The sequence below is a fragment of the Rhinichthys klamathensis genome, unplaced genomic scaffold, assembly GCF_029890125.1.
Source record: "Rhinichthys klamathensis goyatoka isolate OS25496 unplaced genomic scaffold, OSU_Roscu_1.1 h1tg000561l_1, whole genome shotgun sequence".
Lineage (NCBI taxonomy): Eukaryota > Metazoa > Chordata > Actinopteri > Cypriniformes > Leuciscidae > Rhinichthys > Rhinichthys klamathensis.
The window spans coordinates 1,087,609-1,106,555 of NW_026607027.1; the positions used below are offsets into that span (position 1 = coordinate 1,087,609).

Here is an 18,947-nt window from a genome sequence, read left to right on the forward strand (position 1 = left end):
CCATCCATCATAAAAGATATCCACACGGCACCAGGGGGTTAATAGAGGCCTTCTGAAGTGAAGCAATTGTTTTTTTTGTAAGAAAAATATCCATATTTAAATCTTTATAAACTAAAATGACTAGCTTCCGGCAGACGGCCTACGCAAATCGACTTACGCCAAAAGAGAAACTTCTGACATGACGCATGACGCATTGATGAACGTGGAAGCGCAGGATAGACCAAAACAAAACTCTGGTCACATATTCGAAGTATAAAACGAGAATTTTCTAAAGAGTAATATTGGAGGATTTCGATATAATATAAGAGAGGAGGAGCTTGAGTTTGTTGCCCAGCCCTATTTGTTTAAACCACGAGAGGCGTCTACGCTTACGATACTCCTACATCCTACATCGCGTCAGAAGTTACTCTTTTGGCGCAAGTCGACTTGTGTAGGCCGTCTGCCGGAAGCTAGTTATTTTAGTTGAAATTTTAAATGTGGATATTTTTATAACAAAAACATTCGCTTCAGAAGACCTTTATTAACCCCCTGGAGTCATATGGTTACTTTTATGGTGGATGGATGCACTTTTCTGGACTTCAGGAGCACCATCAACTACCATTACGGAGCAAGGATATATATATTTTTAATATAACTCTGATTGTATTTGGCTCAAAGTAGAAAGTCACCTAGGATGGCTTGTGGGGGAGTAAATCATGGGATAATTTTCGTTTTTGTGTGAACTATCCCTTTAACCACTGTTTCCTAAGTTCGTCCTACTTAGGAAGGCCGGAAAAAAAGAGTTTTGGAGTTTAAATTCAGTGTGGAAAAAACTGCGTCTCTTAGACATGATGACAACACACTACTAACGTAACTCAACCAGGCCCGTATGCCTTGGGTGGGAATTATTTAAATGAGGAATATAGTGACGTGTACACTCCCTTAAGAAAACTCAAGACTATAATCAAGGTGTTTCTGTGAGTTCAGGCTTGCCGATATAACTTCCTTTGGAGTGGACTTTGTGCTTTGTATCTTTGCAGACATGTTTCATTCTCAAACAGCAACATTACACAAAAAAGAAAGTTAAAAATGTATAAGAGCCTAATAGGTCTTCTTTAATGTCCCCAACATCCTCTGTAGTTTCAATTGGCCATTTGTTAACAACCACATTTTTCAAGACAACTAAAAGCTTTAAAAAAAAATCACAAGGGGGTTTTACTGATGTATTTTATGAAAATATATCGTGCTTGTGTTAAAACACACCTTATTTAAGGCATTTAACTAAAAACCTATTCAAAAAACCCATTGAGTTCAGGATGATGGAACCGAAAGTGGTACAATGCTAACTCATTTCTGGGTTTTGGCCAACAAAAACACTTTATATCTGCAGCACTATATTCCATGCCCAATCTCAGAGATGTTCATTCCTGTATACTGATGTTCATGTTTGAAGAGACTGCATTAGAGGCCTGAGCTTTTCAAGGACATGTACTCCGGTAGCTGGGGAGGACATTGTGTGATGGTATTCTAGTGAGCAGAGCTAAACACATATGGGCAAAAAGTGATGATGTCTGCAGTGCTGCTGGAGCCTTCTGGGGCCTGTAGCTACATGCTGACAGGCCTCGTCAGGAGTGTTTAGTCAAAGGTTGCACCATGTTTTTTACGGGTGACATTAGAAAAGATGACATTTTAATCTCTGGAATTGCCAAAGGGCCCCACAATCCACCACCCTCCTAACATGCTGAGAGAGTCAGGACCAATGAATGACTTTCTTAAGCTTGGAGTGGGGGACGTACACGTCTTTGTGGTAACAAATATGTGTGTGCTTACATTGTGTGTGACAAACAACATTTAAGGGAGTCTTAGGGCCCTATCATACACTTGGCACAATGCATTACCAGGCGCGACACAAGTGTTTTTTGCTAGTTTCAGCCCGACGCAGTTATCATTTTCACGTCCTGCGCCATGATATTTAAATAGCAAATGCATTTGCGCCTATCTGTGCGCCCATGGGCGTGCTGGTCTGAAAACGAGGTGTGTTCAGGAGCATTGTTGGCGCGTTGCTATTTTGAGGCAACTGAAATAGACTGCGCCATTGACTTTAGACCAGGTTTTTAAGACACATTCTATTTCAGTTGCCTCAAAATAGTAACGCGCCAACAATGCTCCTGAACACACCTCGTTTTCAGGCCAGCACACCCATGGGCGCAAATACATTAGCAAAAACAGTATTTATTTATTTTTTGTTATTTAAAGGGCGCATTAGTAATAGTCGAGTGCACAACGCGCGTACACTCTGCTTATTACACACACAGGGACGCATAAACATGCCAAATATAAAAAATAAAAGGATTAGAAATGTAAAAGATTGTTATTGTGTACATAAAGATATGGTGGAATTCGGCTTGTCCCATTGATGGTCTGCTTGCGCGCTTCAACCTCGAGCACGAGCGGATCTGTTTCCTCGCTAGAGAAGCGTTCAGTCTTTCCACTTGCAAATTCCGCCATGTAAAAAGCGTATCCACCATGGAGTGAGCGGAACTGGCTTTTAAATGGAATGGGAGATGAGACTCTGATTGGTTTATTGCACGTTACGCCCCCAAAACACACCCATTACTCATTAAGAGAATATGGACAACCCTTTTAGGCCATGCACCGGGACCGCCGGCCATTTTTCCCGTCGTTAAACTAGCAAAAGTGGAATCGGACACGCCCTGAGTGCACTTGCGCGGTGCGCTTTAGACCATGCGGTTAGATCGTTAAAATAGGGCCCTTAGTGTATGATTTTTAAGTAGGAGTTTTGACATGCGTCTCTCATTGTGAATACTAAGAGGTCTTTTGTACTCAACGACCCACTGCCGGTTCACTCTGGGCCCACTCCACTGGCCTCGAGGGTACGAGCAGCATGGCAATGGCACACATGCGCATATGCCGGCACCCAAGGCAGCTCAGCTCAGAATGAAGGCTGCTGTTAGCCATGTAATATGTCACTGCAATATGTGCTCACATTTATAACAGAGAATAGACTAAGTCATGGACGACAGCTCTCCCCATAGGCGCTGAGTAACTGGAGGATTTGTCACAAATACATCCAAAAAAAGCATTCCTTCTGACTGTCACTTCAGAGAACTAAACAAGCACATTGCAGCTGGAGGGAAATGGACCAGTGAGGGGGAATATTCAGGGAGTCACAGTCTCTCTGAAAATTGCATGTTATGAGTCTAGCATTTAATATCGTTCATTCTTTTCTTTTCTCTTTTCTTTTACCAATTGTGCCCATGTGGCAATGCTACTAGATATGTCTGTGGCAAATATATATATATATCACCCATGTTTTTTCTGTATGTTTAACATTTGAATCGACATATAGTGTGCGCTTATATACACCTTTCTCCGACATTCATCGGGATTCAACAATGAATTGAACATTCATATATTTAGCTTTTTCTCCTACATTGAGTCATTAGGCTTCAACAATGAATTGAACATGAATGCTGTCAAAAAAAAAAGAAGAGTAATTTGTTTGTGTTCGACTTGAATTAGAATGATGAGAGATCCATGGACAAACAAAAGCGCATAACGAGGAACATAAATGAAAATGACCCCCAGGAAAGTGACGAAAAGACGACCACACAAATCTTGGAGTGTGTGGGACAATCAAAGCTGACAGGGAGAAAATGAGGGTGTCTCCAGTAAACACGCAATCCCAGTCTGCAACTCTCCTTTGTTTCGTCCCAGGCATCCAGACACCGAGAGCGTTGGCATTTTCATAAACGACTCAAACATTTCTCGTTCTGATTGCACCGAGACTGACAAACAAGCTAAAACCGATCCAACATAACTTTTTTTCCCTCTTCAACCCCATTCTTATTCTCTCTTTTCATCTAGCCTGTCTTCTTCAGCCAGACTGTGAGGCTGTTTGTGACAGCTTTGTCTGTGTAGTCTTCAGTTTAGCCGATCCTTGTGGACACCTAACTCGATATCACCGGTTTCTTTCTTCCTCAAATGTGCTGCCAGCAGACTTTTCAGTCCCTGAAACAGACTTTTTCAGTTCAAAGAAAGTAGCAATTGATTGCTTCCTGGCCTTGTTTTGTCTTCGATGTCATTCTGCAATGACTTCAGGATTATTCATTGTGTGTGATTGAAAGCAGCCTGTCAAAAGCTGGCCTGCTCAACGCTCACAGAGAGAAAGAGAGAGACAAGCTTTACCTGTGGGGTTAAATGGCCTTTTTAACATTGTTCACCCAGACTAAATTCTCTTCAATGTATCCATTACTTTTCCTGCATCTACTTTTATCTGCCTTCACCGTGTGCGTGCCACTTTTCATGATTAGGAGACAAGTAATAATATGGAACAAAATATCTGTTAGTATAATGGTACTAGCCTTAATATCTTAAAGGTGTCAGAGTTTAGTTCTTGTGATTCTGTTTCTTGTGTTTCCTTCCTGTGTAGTTCTTGATTAACCCTTGTTAGTTGCCATGTATATATAGCCCTGAGTTTCAGTTGTCCCTTGTCAGTTCACGTCTTTGTTTAATGTGTGGATTAGCGTTTATAATCCTCTGATTATCTTGCCTGTTTGTTTATTAAAAACTCTTTATATAGATTGCCTTCACGCGTGTTGCTTACCACTCCTATATGTGGCAGAAGGAATAATCAACAGGGATGCAAATGCATCAGAGGTGTAAAAAAGCGATGAAGATTGGAACCCCTAGGGGGTTTGAGAGTTCATAAAGGCACACTATTTTAGTTCACCCCAAATTAAAATTCTGTCATCAATTTTATATGGTTATTTTGTCATCGGACATGGGAGTCTAATACTATGGAAGCTTACAGATTTTTTTTTTTTTTTACTTTTCTCACAATTGCGAGTTTACATCTCGCAATTCTGACTTTTTATCTCAGAATTGCATGATATAAAGTCGCAATTGCGTGTTATAAAGTCAGAATTGTGAGATATAAAACCGCAATTCTGAGGAAATTCTTTCCTTAGATTTGGACTTTATAACTCGCAATTGCAAGTTTATATTTAACAATTCGGAGAAAATATGTGAGAATTGCGAGATATAAACTCACAACTGCGCAAAAAAATAGTCAGAATTGTGAGTTTATATTTTGCAATTCTGATTTTATAACACGCAATTCTGACTTTATATCTCGCAATTGTGAGAAAAAAAAGTCGCAATTATCTTTTAAATTGTTTTATTCTGTGGCGGAAACAAGCTTCCATATAATACCCGTCCCCCTTCGCTGGGTAATGAATGTGTAAGGGAAGCCGCGACAGTTGAGAGCATGATATATAACAACATTCCACATGTTTTGTCAGTTAATTAAGTGCATTGTGTATTTTTTTCTTTGTGGAATTTTCTGTGTAAACACCACTCACACTACTTATAATAAAAATGGCATAGGTTTCAGTTTTAAGCTGAAATAGTGAGATGCAAGAAATAGTTCTAAACAATTACCCAGTATTTTGAGCTCTGCGCTGGAGTAGATGCCTCCATACTTGTTCTCGGCGATGCACTGGTAAATTCCAGAATCAGCCTGCTGTAGTCTGTGAATGATAAGCTCCCCATTCACCATTTCCACTCTGCTCTGTGGGGAGACGAGAATCACTTTAGAACCACGTGTTCACCTGCCAGGCTGCTCCTCAAAGCACACTTAATGTCAATTACACATCTGCCAAAGTGACTCCAGCATGAGACCTTTAAAATTCACAAGTGATTTGTCATTATAGTACCACTTATTGATATAATGCATTAAACAACAGTTAGTTCTGGTTCTCAAATCTGATCGAGCAGCATTGCAAGAGTGCTATTATAACAGTCCAAAAGCTCTGGGATATTTCACAGTTTGTATAACTTCGCTTTTCTGTGTTCACAGGGTTCCAGATTGGAGTATGTGAGCAGGTGCGGAGTGGATACAGAGCTGAGTTGTGTGATTTTGAGCGAGGAGCATTAAAAAAAATATATATGATTGAGCGTTTACCCATTGACAGTCAAAAGTTTGAAAATAATTAATAATTTGTTATGTTTTTAAAATAAATCTCTACTGCTCACTAATTTATTTGATAAAATGAACCCCCAGAAAAAACATTAATATTGTTAAAAATAACTGTTTTCTATTTTAATATATCTTAAAATGTAATTTATTCCTGTGATGGCAAAGCTGAATTTTCAGCAGCAGTAACTTCAGTCTTCAGTGTCACATGATCTTTCAGAAATCATTCTAATGTACTGATTTAGTGCTCAGTTATTATCAGCTATTATTGGTGCTAAATTATTCATAATTCATATTAATACGTTCTTATTATTAATGTTGAAAAGAGTTTTTTGTGGAAACTGATTAAATTTTTTTTCAGGATTATTTGATGAATAGAAATGTCAAAAGAACAGCATTTATTTTAAATATTTTTTTTAATAACATTATAAATGTCTTTACTGTCACTTTTTGTTGTTAATGCATACTTGTTGAATAAAAAAATATAATAATTAAAAAAAATCTACTTTTCCCAAACTTTTGAATTGTAGTCTATCATGGTTTCCTCAAAAATATTAATCAGCACAAGTGTTTTCAACATTGATAATAATCAGAAATGTTTCTTGAGCACAATAAATCAGCATATTATAATGATTTCTGAAAGATCATGTAACACTGAAGATTGGACAAACACAAATTTCAATATATTAAAATAGATTTAGATTTTTTTGATCCAAATAAATGCAGCGTTGTTGAGCAGAAGCAACCCGATCACACTAAATGCGTCTCTATAGCACGCAGTGTGTTTATCGTGTAATTTATACGCGAAAATTAGTTTTTTACGTGCATAGGATACGCATGGGTTGGTTGGGGTAGGTTTAGTAGTTGTGTGGGGTGCGTGTGTATTATACGTTTGGGTATAATTAGTGGTGTGGGGTGCGTGTGTATTATACGTTTGGGTAGAATTAGTTGTGTGGGGTGCGTGTGTATTATACGTTTGGGTAGAATTAGTGGTGTGGGGTGCGTGTGTATTACACGCAAATGAACTGCATATCAAATGCATGCGAAAACTGCGTATCATATGCACGTAAAAACTCGTTTTCGCGTATAAATTGCACGATAATACACAATGCGTGCTATAGAGACGCATTTACGGTGAGAACAGGCTGGCAGAAGAGACTTCTTTCTAAAACATTAAAAAATCTTTTTCAAAACTTTTGACCAGTAGTCTATGTAAAGCAAGAGTGTATGTAAACATGTTCAATGGTACCACATGCTAACAATGTGTTGGCCAAGCATTTGTGTGTGCTTGTGTAAGGTATGTTTCTAGCCTTGAGCAAAAGTTTCCATTTGATAAACAATTGAAAAATTAAACAGTTCAGAGATTTCTCTTTCCTATGAGCTCTCTCTCTCTCTCTCTCTCTCTCTCTCTCTCTCTCTCTCTCTCTCTCTCTCTCTCTCTCTCTCTCTGTGTGTGTGTGTGTGTACCTGCGTGCTGAGTGGTTCTCCGTTGCGCAGCCAGCGATACGTGGGCCTGGGCTTTCCAGTAGCTCGACACTCCCAATGGAGCTGCTCTCCGCTGTCCAGTTGAGTGTCATTTATCATGCTGATCCACTGCGGCTGAGCTGTGCCAGGAACATGGAGAAGACGAGGGACATTAGCAAGATCAGGGCTTAACAATAAGCATTTTCCCCCTTCAGATTTGTACTTGCCATGTTGAAATTTCCAACACTGACGTTTAACAAAAAAACTAAACAACACAAATAATCATTCAAAAGTGTATTTCACAATAAATCAATCAATATTAACTTGCTTTTCTTGGCATGGACAATTATAGACAGTCGCCTAAGTTGGCTGCATTTTATTGGTGCACGCACACCCTTTCTTGGGTCATATTATGTTGACCCCTGGAACAACATTCCTGTCTGAAAATTGAGTTCTAACCCTATCCCTACCCCTAAACCTAACCCTACCCATAACCTATCCCAAAAATATTAGATAAATGATAGGTGGTGATAGGTGAATAACACTGATGTTGAAGCACCTAATCCTGGATGTAAGGCTAAACTTCACATAAACTGTAAACTTGTCCTTTAAATCTGATTGGTTGATTGGAATGTTGTTCCAGGATCAACAAAGGTGTTGATCCAGGAACATGTTGTATGTGAAATCACGGTCACCATACAACACAATGTGCATTTTACCGTTTTACGGTACCGTTATACCGTTTTCATAGCATCGTACCCGTTTTCTGTTCCACCCGCCCTTCTCATTAAAGCTTTTCTTTTTTCTGAGCATTCCTCTGTACTTTAGAACTGATCATCTCTTTACCTGATAGAAACCAATACAGATACCTAAATCACAACATACAATGCTCCCAGGCTGCTAAAATGCAATGATTGATAATACAGTTGTGAATTGACTTTTATGTTTAATAAAACAAAATATAAAAAAACAGTCCTGACATCAAACTGTTGCTCCAACTGTTACTACACTATAAAACTTTGTTAACATAAAGGCCAGCTGCAGTTTGTAGATAGCCTGGGTCGCATTGTCCTTCTGCAGAATGAATATGTATGAAAGGAACAGTGGGGAGTGTTTTCATTAGGAATGATGAGCAGCAAAGTTCTGAGAGCAGTGGACCTTTAGTACCCAGCATGCACAGGAAAGTCTTTGCAATTCATCTGAGCAAAAATAAACTACCAGTCAAAAGTATGACCACACATTTACTAATTCCTTAAAATGATTATTTTCAGTGATTTAGAATAATAATAGTCATTAAAACTATGAAACCACACACATGGAAGTATATTAATTATTTATTGAACAAATCCCTAATTCTAAGTGATTATTTTTAGAGCAAAATTTAACAATGTTTTGGGTTATACTATTAACATGAATGATACTGTACCTCAAATCAAGTTGCTTTTTAAAGAGAAATGCATTATTACTTTTGGAAGCAATCAGACTTAAAGGTAGGGTAGGCAATTTCGGAGCGGCTAGCAATAGCTTTGAAAGCATTAGATCCCACCCTCCCTTCAGAGCGCTTTCCAAAGTCACACCTCCTTCAAAACACATGAACGCACAGGTCGTACACAGCCGGAGTAGATTCAGCAAAGTGTGAAGAGGATTTGAACAGCTCTGGGTAGAACGTCAAGGGTTGCTATCTTGTAATTACGGTTACAACATGGCGTGAACGCAGCAAAAGCTAAATTTTTTGGTTCAAGATGAAACGCAAAAGGTGGTTGCTGCTTGTTTGCGGTGTTCTGTGACTGTCCGTAGCCTTATGAAATGCGCTGATGACGTATGGAAATAAATATGCTGACAGGCAGGAAGGACATCCTATCATTGCATTCGGATTGAATGCAGTGATTGGACGAACATTTTCTGGTCCTGAGACTTCCACAGAAGTTATATGTAATTTTTAAAAAATATTTAGACCACTTCTATTATTGTTTACTTTCAGGATGTGAAGAGAGAATCAACCAGATTAACACATATGTTTATAAAAGAAATTGGCTACCCTATACCTTTAAGATTTTCACCTAGTGGACGTTGGAAAATTGGTGACAAACCATCTCATAAACTTACATTAAAGTAGTGACCATATCTAGTGAGCCATCATGGTGACTTGTGAGTGGATTCATTTGATGCTATAGTAAGCAACCACCATTTCCAACTCACACAAAACTCTAGCAGCAACATAGCAACATGCTAAAAAAACCCGAAATCGCCCCCTATATCTTCATTTACTTTCCCCTACATTGGTCCACTAATATAGTTCCCTTGAGGGAGTGAATGAAAACGAGTGAGTGAATTCGGATGCTGAGTGTGCCGGAAGGGCTGTCGCTTTTGCATAGTTTGTGCTTGCTGTTTAATAATTATTTGAAACTTTGCAAATTGGCAGCTCCAGTAATAAGTTGAAAAGATTGATCTTGAACTCTGTCATTGAAACTATCATGTATAAACCTTAAATAATCAACTTAATAATCAATTAAAAAGACCTGTGTGAGATTACGCTGTAACCTCACTGGACCAGTGGTTTGGAAAATGGATGGATGGATTGAGGATTCAGATGCAGGTCAGACGCGGAAATTCATTTGGAGCATGCATCAGGGGTATTCTCCAGCCGTTGAGCGTTCACCAGTTGTACACTCGTTATTGTGGTGCAATGTGGGACTGAATGAGTGCAAATGATAACGCTCACTATGGTTTCGGACCCCACTACAAATGGTTGTCCCCTAAAATAGTGGCCTATTTAAGGAGTATGGGGGCGATTTCGATACAGCCACTGTCAAACACTCTAGCACAGGTCTGGGCAACTCTGACCCTCGAGATCCACCTTCCTATAGAGTTGTGATCCAACCCTAATCAAACACACCTGAACAAGCTAAGCAAGGTCTTTGATCTGGGTTGGAGTGCTAATGGGTTAAAATTCACTCAAAATAACCCACAAAACATATAGCAACATGATGAAACACACACACACACACAAAAAAAGAGAAAATAGTATTTTTTTTAAGTCTTAATGAGAGTAAGACTGAAATTATCCCAATTGGTTCGAATGAACACAGTTTTCATGAATTTGATCTTGATTCCCTGTCTCCATACAGTAGCACCCTGACAACACCCTTAAATTTGATAAGTAAATAAGTGCTGTGGTTAAATCTTGTTTAAGCCATTTTTGTATTTAAATAAGTTTGAAACAGTTCTGCATGCCTTTGTAATGTCTCGGTTGGATTATTACAACTCACTGTACATTAGGGCTGTGCTCAGAATATCGATACAACGATATATCGTCATGAACTCCTGGCGATACGCGTATCGATACAGCAGCTGCCGTATCGATACTTTTGTGCTTTTGAATGTAGCCAATTCAGGGCTCCAATTTCGGCGCGGGATTGCGCATAATTTGAATAATTCCCGCAGTTTATAATGCGGGAAATTCCCGGAAACATTGATTCACTTTAGCATGTAGGTTGTAGTATTAGTAAATGAATCCACACAGATTATAAAATCAAATCAGTCATTTTAAAACTTTCTGTGAGACGCAATTTCACAAACAGCGTGAGTTCAATGCAGTGCTGCGTCTCTCTCTCTCTCGTCTCGGGCAAGCGTCCAGCGCTGCAGCCGGTGAAACTACACGCTCATGGTTAGGAGTCGGGACATGACGGAATATTCACTTGCATAATCGGGCCATCGTGACTAAAGTTGACCATTTGCATGTCTTTAAGTCTTACCAGTTTAAACATTCAAACTATTCAGTAGGCCTACTTGCGCGCTCTCTGAGAGTTGGTTTTCTCTGCGTGCATAGACTAGAGTAAAGCCGCCTCACATACAGCTCGCGAGATTATATCGCTTTAACAGACTAAAACACGCAAAATGATGGAAAAATTTTCGTTCTTGGTAAGTATCCTCTAAACACAGTTGGTTATGTCTTAAATAAGCATAAAGGTTTTTAACAGAAACGGCAATTCCCCGGTTGTATGATGAAGTTAAGCGAGATATTCTGCTGTCACTCTCTTAACCCTGAGCATGTCAATCAATTGTTGTTTCTGCATAAAAATTTGAAAATGTAATCATTTAAAATGATTTCAACGTAGAAGAAATGACTTTGTTTGGTGCACATTCCAACACTTAAGACCTGTTAAATACTAGGTGTTTAAAAGAGTTTGAGAAAACTAAGTTAAATTTAAGTTGTTACCGTTTTTGCTTTTATTAATGTTTTAAGTTTTGTTTAGTCATTGAGCAGTGTAGACATGCTTCAGTGTCACTATAATTGTCATTTCAGTTATTGAGGCAGACTTTAAAAGCAGAAGGAAGAGCCATTCTAAGCTTTTTTATTCATTTAACTCATTGTTTTTCAGTTATCACAACTGTTATAACACTGGTTATTCAATAAGCAGATATTACTGTTACTAAACTCAGCTCAAAAGAAATTTAAATTCCAAATTGATCCATATCGTGATACATATCGTATCGTGGCTTTAGTATCGTGATACGTATCGTATCGTGACATTGTTGGTGATACACAGCCCTACTGTACATCAGTGTTCACCAGTCATCCATCTCACGTTAACAATTGGTTCAAAACATGGTGGCCCGGCTTCTCAAGGGGAAGCGTACATGTGATCATATTACACCGATCTTGATTTCACTTCATTGGTTTCCGGTTCAATTTAGAATTGATTTTTTAAAATTCTATTATTTGTATTTAAATCCCCTCAGAATCAGGCACCACAATACCTATCTGACTTATTGCAACTGTACACACAGTCAAGATCACTTAGATCAGGTGATTCTGAATTACTTTATGTACTTTAAAAAATAGAGGTGATCGTTCTTTTTCGGTTGTTGGACCTAAATTAAGTAACAGTCTCCCGGCTTACATTAGAACTTCCATAACTGCATTCATTTTTAAATCTTGGAATTAATATTGTTTTTCTTTGACGTTTAATATTCCTTGATTCTCTGCTTCTATGAGTTGTTATCAAGAACCGTACCCACTTTTGTAGCTGGTGATTATTGCTTTACTGTCTATATGTGGTTATTGCTGTGTTCTTTTTTATTCATTGTGCAGCACTTTGGTCAATATGAATGAACTCTGAATTGTATTGTATGTTAAAAACATTCAGAACACCCTACAATCCAAACAGCAACATGTTCAAAACACTCAGAACACTATAGAATCTGCATAGCAACATGCTTAAAACACCATACAAAACAAACATGCTAAAACACAGAAGACCCTATAGCAGCTGCATAGCAATATGATAAAAATACTTAGAACAATGTACAATCCAAATAGCAACATGCTAAAAACACCCTACAAAACAAAAAGAAAAATGCTAAAACACATAGGAGACTCTAGCACTGGGATGTCCAAACTCGGTCATGCAGGGTCACTGTCCTGCAGAGTTTAACTCAACGCAAGTGCCTGGAAGTTTCTAGTATGCCTTGTAAGACCTTGATTAGCTGGTTTAGGTGTGTTTAATTGGGGTTTGAGCTAAATTTTGCAGGAGAATGGCCATTCAGGACCAGGATTAGACACACCTGTCCTCGCAGCTGCATATCAACATGCTTAAAACACTCAGAACACCCAGCATCCCAAATAGCACAATGCTAAAAAACAAACAAACCTGAGAACACCCAAGCAATCACATAACAACATGACCCCCCTAGCATCAAATGGCAGTAGGCCAATAGTAAAACACTAGTGATTGCATCGGAATATACTAAACACCCCCAGAACACTCAAGCAGCCACGTAGCAACATAAAAAAGCTAGCTGTGACACTCTAATTTTAAGATTTATTTGGCTTAGCAATACAAAGATAATTGGAGGAAAGTAAAGAGCAATGTAATAGCATATTCTTTGTAGAAAAAATCAGTTAGTCTGCACATGGCAGCAGGTCATCTCTCTGTTGAAATATCACTCTTAGTGAGGTAGCTGATTTGTCTACTTTACAGAGCATGTTGTGTCCTTTTCGAGAGGTTGAGCGAAAGGGAGAAAGGAAGAGAGAAAAGGTGCAGGTAACCTCTGGCAAAGACATGGGCTCCTTGAGTTACAGCTCTTGGACATGGTGATAAAACTTATTGCCTCCCTCCATCCACACCACCATTCCTCACTCCAGACCCACAGCTGGGACAATAACGACAGGCCGCAGCCTCGAGGAGGATGTACACCCCTGCCCGTTGACGGATTCTGATTCGTTGCTCACCCAGGACATGTATACCGATCTGCGGCAGCTGCTGCATGTGACATATTCACATGAGCTGCGACAGCCGGCTTACCCGCTCTGAGAGAAAACCTCGCTGAAGGCAAGCCTTCAATCATATCTGTCGAAAAAAAAGGGATTGCAGACTGAATTGGGTGTATGTAAATTGTAAGAGTAGACATGTGTCTGAATACAGTTTGCTGGTAAGCCAGGCAGTAGCTGTGCAACCTTCATCCAAGAGCATTTTGAAGTTTGATAGTGGATTGAAGTTTGGGCCAAAGTAAAACAAAAAGAAAAGAAAATTATTTTAATAGCAAACATTGTATACTGAAATATACTGAACTTTTGTAACTTTTTTTCACCTTTATAGTCAAAGTTTCTTGCACTTTTCTTGGAGATTTTCTAGGACTTCTCTTGCTAACCCCCACATACCAGTATTTCAGAATGTCATTCATCATGACAGACCAATTTCCTCAATAGTTAAGAGGTGTTAATGTGGGAGGTCATATGTTAATTTTACTCATGGTTGTTATGTCATGATTTTAGTTTCCATTAACGGTCTAGGTGGACTGGGAATAGAGTTTTCCTTTACAAACACGAGAGAGTGACTACATAGTTGATCAAATTCTTGTATTTCGATTTATTGTGGGTTTCTTGATATATATATATATACACTCACCCACCGGCCACTTTATTAGGTACCCCATGCTAGTAACGGGTTGGACCCCCTTTTGCCTTCAGAACTGCCTCAATTCTTCGTGGCATAGATTCAACAAGGTGCTGGAAGCATTCCTCAGGGAGTTTGGTCCATATTGACATGATGGCATCACACAGTTGCCGCAGATTTGTCGGCTGCACATCCATGATGCGAATCTCCCGTTCCACCACATCCCAAAGATGCTCTATTGGGTTGAGATCTGGTGACTGTGGAGGCCATTTTAGTACAGTGAACTCATTGTCATGTTCAAGAAACCAATTTGAAATGATTAGAGCTTTGTGACATGGTGGAAGTAGCCATCAGAGGATGGGTACATGGTGGCCATAAAGGGATGGACATGGTCAGAAACATTGCTCAGGTAGGCCGTGGCATTTAAACGATGCCCAATTGGCACTAAGGGGCCTAAAGTGTGCCAGGAAAACATCCCCCACACCATTACACCACCACCACCAGCCTGCACAGTGGTAACAAGGCATGATGGTTCCATGTTCTCATTCTGTTTACGCCAAATTCTGACTCTAACATCTGAATGTCTCAACAGAAATCGAGACTCATCAGACCAGGCAACATTTTTCCAGTCTTCAACTGTTCAATTTTGGTGAGCTCTTGCAAATTGTAGCCTCTTTTTCCTATTTGTAGTGGAGATGAGTGGTACCCGGTGGAGTCTTCTGCTGTTGTAGCCCATCCGCCTCAAGGTTGTGCGTGTTGTGGCTTCACAAATGCTTTGCTGCATACCTCGGTTGTAACGAGTGGTTATTTCAGTCACTGTTGCCCTTTTATCAGCTCGAACCAGTCTGGCCATTCTCCTCTGACCTCTGGCATCAACAAGGCATTTCCGCCCACAGAACTGCCGCTCACTGGATGTTTTTTCTTTTTCGGACCATTCTCTGTAAACCCTAGAGATGGTTGTGCGTGAAAATCCCAGTAGATTAGCAGTTTCTGAAATACTCAGACCAGCCCTTCTGGCACCAACAATCATGCCACGTTCAAAGTCACTCAAATCACCTTTCTTCCCCATACTGATGCTCGGTTTGAACTGCAGGAGATTGTCTTGACCATGTCTACATGCCTAAATGCACTGAGTTGCCGCCATGTGATTGGCTGCTTAGAAATTAAGTGTTAACGAGCAGTTGGACAGGTGTACCTAATAAAGTGGCCGGTGAGTGTATATATATTGAGAAATAATTTTGCTGGTGAAAAGTAGGTGTTATATAACTGATTGGGGCCAGACCTGAATAGGGATTGCACACATACCTTCATGAAAGACTGCTTGTACTCCCATTTTTGGGGGCCTTTGTAAAATGGACGTTGAGGATCACTTTTTAGAGCATCTCAACACATCCAGACCCAATGCCAAAAGGAGCCTAAATTGATGCCTGATTAGCTATTTGGCTACTGGTTAGCACTATTTTACAGCCTAGGTGATGTCAGATGAAAGGAAAGTTATTACATTTTTACAAAATATTACGAAGACATTTTTTTAAAATTGGAATAAAATCTACTGATGATTTGTTCACGATAAGATCATGGACATGTATTATTACAGTTAATAGGGTTAAACAGCCAAACAGACTTTTAAAGAGTCATTCTGAACTCAACTAACTCACGGAGAGAGATGTTTCCAGGAGACATATGACAAATGAAAACAATACAGTACAGTGTGTTCTAAAATCATTTGAAAATATCAAACATGTTTGATATCGACTGGATGCAATCATAATCTGAAGCTAAAGTCTGTGGCCATCATACACTATACTCGAACTGCCCAAATTCTGCAGATTCACTTTGACTTTCTAGCATTGACTTCCAGACTGTAATAACGGGCAAACAACGGGACAAAAGTCGTGTAGTGTATTCCGCCCTTAAATACATGTTCACACCAAGAAAGATAACTGCACCAATAATATAATGTAATTATAGCGGAATTAGCGGAATTCATAATATTATGTTTATTATAAACATGTCACCTGCTGTGTTAGATGCTCAAGCTCTTTAAAGTCTGGTGGATTCTAAATGGCTGTCAATGATTTTTATCATTCCTCAACTGGAAAAATCATTCAAAGAGCCAACATTCAAGTCTTTATCATATGCTGGTCTTTAGACATGGCTAAGGTCAACCCGATCTCACGGGAAAATGTAAAAAAGTGTCAATTTTGTATGAATTTGTACAATGTAAATTATACATGAACATATGATTTTTAGAAAAAAAACTTAGCATGAAGGTCCACCCCCAATACCTGGCACTTGAGCATAAGCAGGTTGTATGAAAACGTATGAACGAGATTGTTTGAATTCATACAAATAAGCTACCAATTCGTCAAAACGTAAAATAGTTACGAAGTGCCATGAGTTTGTGTTACAAGGTCCCTCCTTCAGCGGAAGTCCTTGCAGTTTTTCATCCACAAAAAGCATTAGTCCAATCATAATCAGAAAGCATTAGCACATCTCTCCTAAACAAACCACGTGATTTGAGGAATCATTCATGTCTAAAAAATCGTTCCGAAATTCTTACGTTATTGTTCCTCTGCGTCGTTATCATTATATGTGTGGTGTGGATTTTTGTAGGATTAGAACGACTATTAAACCGTTATAATTATCATTTTAGTTATTGTTCTCGGTGCAAACGGGCCTCAGCAGTTCTCCTTTGAAATACTTTAAGATTCATGAAGAGTGCCATAACTGTTCATCACACACTAGTACTGAACTACTGACAACGGAGAGAACACAATAAAAGTATATTTGGACATTGTTGTGACGGATAAGACAAACAGCTGTTGTTTTGTCAAGCTTTGTTCATCCAGGCCGTGTGATGAATCATAGATCCCAGTGACAGTCATAAACCTCTTAAAACCATGGTTTTCATAAAATCACTAGGACACTGCATTCATCTTGTGGCCCGCTGATACACTTACTTTTATGACATAACGCACTTCATCTAAGTCACAAACCTTATTGAACGGATAAGGAGAGAGGAGTCTGGGAAAGATGAATGGAGGTCCCAGATCCTAGCATTAGGCCCCTATCACAGCTACAGTGGGTCAGGGGAAATATGTAGGTCAAGAAATATAGCATTTTCATCTACGCAAGCAAGAATAATGATAAAATAGCCCCTAAAATTTATTTGGACAAAAGTCTTCTGAGGACAGGGCAATCTTGTCCTTGCAAACCTTGACAAAAATGTAAGCTGGTCAAGTTTGCTTAAATTTATACCTTCTGTCATAAAGGCCAGTCAGAATTATGCCAAAGAGAGAGAGAGAGAGAGAGAGAGAGAGAGAGAGAGAGAGAGAGAGAGAGGAGAGAGAGAGAGGAGAGAGAGAGAGAGAGAGAGAGAGAGAGAGAGAGAGAGAGAGAGAGAGAGAGAGAGAGAGAGAGAGAGAGAGAGAGAGAGAGAGAGAGAGTAGAGAGAGAGAGAGAGAGAGAGAGAGAGAGAGAGAGAGAGAGAGAGAGAGAGAGAGAGAGAGAGAGAGAGAAGCCAGCATGCCAAGTGGAATAATTTATGAAGGAACCTAATCAGAAAAGGACCCAACGGATCCTGTTCCCGCACTGCTGCGGCACATTACTTCAAAATCTTTTTGACAAATAACTTACATTTTGTAACTCACATACATTTTCCAAAGACAATGCGAGTAGTGCTTATCCACACAAAACTAGGTTCCTCTGGACAGCTGCAAGATCATAGCTAAAGGGTTTTGGGATGTGGACGGAAGTTACAATTAAGTAACGTAACTATGTAACAAACTGGTGATTTCACATGAATTCGTACGATGTAAATTATAAAAAAAAAAAAAATCCAAATTAAAAAAAGAATTAGCATGAAGGTCCACCTCTAAACATACCAGGCACTGGGGCTAAAGCAAGTTGCACGAAAACGTACAAATGAGATTGTAGGAATTCATACAAATTAGCCAACAATTTGACAAAAGGTAAAATAGTTATGCATTGCCATGAGATTGTGTTATTAAGGTCCCTCCTTCAGAATAAGTCCTTCCAGTTTTCCATTAGTCCAATCACAATAAGAAAGCATTAGCAGTTAGCACATCTCTCCTAAACAAGCCATATGATTTGAGGTATCTCTCATGTCTGTAGGACAAACTTAACTTGGCTTTCACCACCATTCCCTTCTTGCTCATTTAAATGCATTCATTTGGCAGACGCTTTTACAAACGAGCAGTACAACAAAGTGCTCATTCTCTTTTTCTAAGTATATATAATGCAATAAACCATACAGAACTTTTAATGATCTGCTTGCAGTGTTTTTCAGAAGAAGAGCTGTACTCACTGTAGACCTGGAGATGTCCTCTGAAGGCGGTGCCTCCTCTGGTGTTCTCAGCTTTACACTCATAACTCCCAGAATCCTCTAGCTGGATGTTGGGAATCTCGAGAACAGCCTGTGATTTGCGCAGACGGGCTTTTTTTGGGATGTTCCCACTCATCTTTCTCCAGGTGATAGTGGGGACAGGACTGAGAACATGAAAAATATAAAAAATATTAGACCAGTAGACCATAACAGCGGAAGTCTTTTTTTGTGGCCTTGTTTCTGGAAGTGTTTGTTGAAT

General features: G+C 39.3%; 1 protein-coding gene across 4 annotated transcripts in view; it reads right to left on the reverse strand.

Moving 5' to 3' along the window:
• The window catches only part of cntn5 (contactin 5), a 349,180-nt gene that overhangs the window by 74,068 nt on the left and 256,165 nt on the right, over nt 1-18,947 (reverse strand). For all 4 annotated transcript variants that reach the window (XM_056239389.1, XM_056239388.1, XM_056239386.1 and 1 more), the window contains exons 9-11: nt 18,671-18,852; nt 7,445-7,581; nt 5,443-5,572 (exon numbers count right to left, since the gene is read on the reverse strand). In XM_056239389.1, coding sequence (XP_056095364.1) covers nt 5,443-5,572; nt 7,445-7,581; nt 18,671-18,852 — 449 coding nt within the window. The remainder of the gene's footprint in view (nt 1-5,442; nt 5,573-7,444; nt 7,582-18,670; nt 18,853-18,947) is intronic.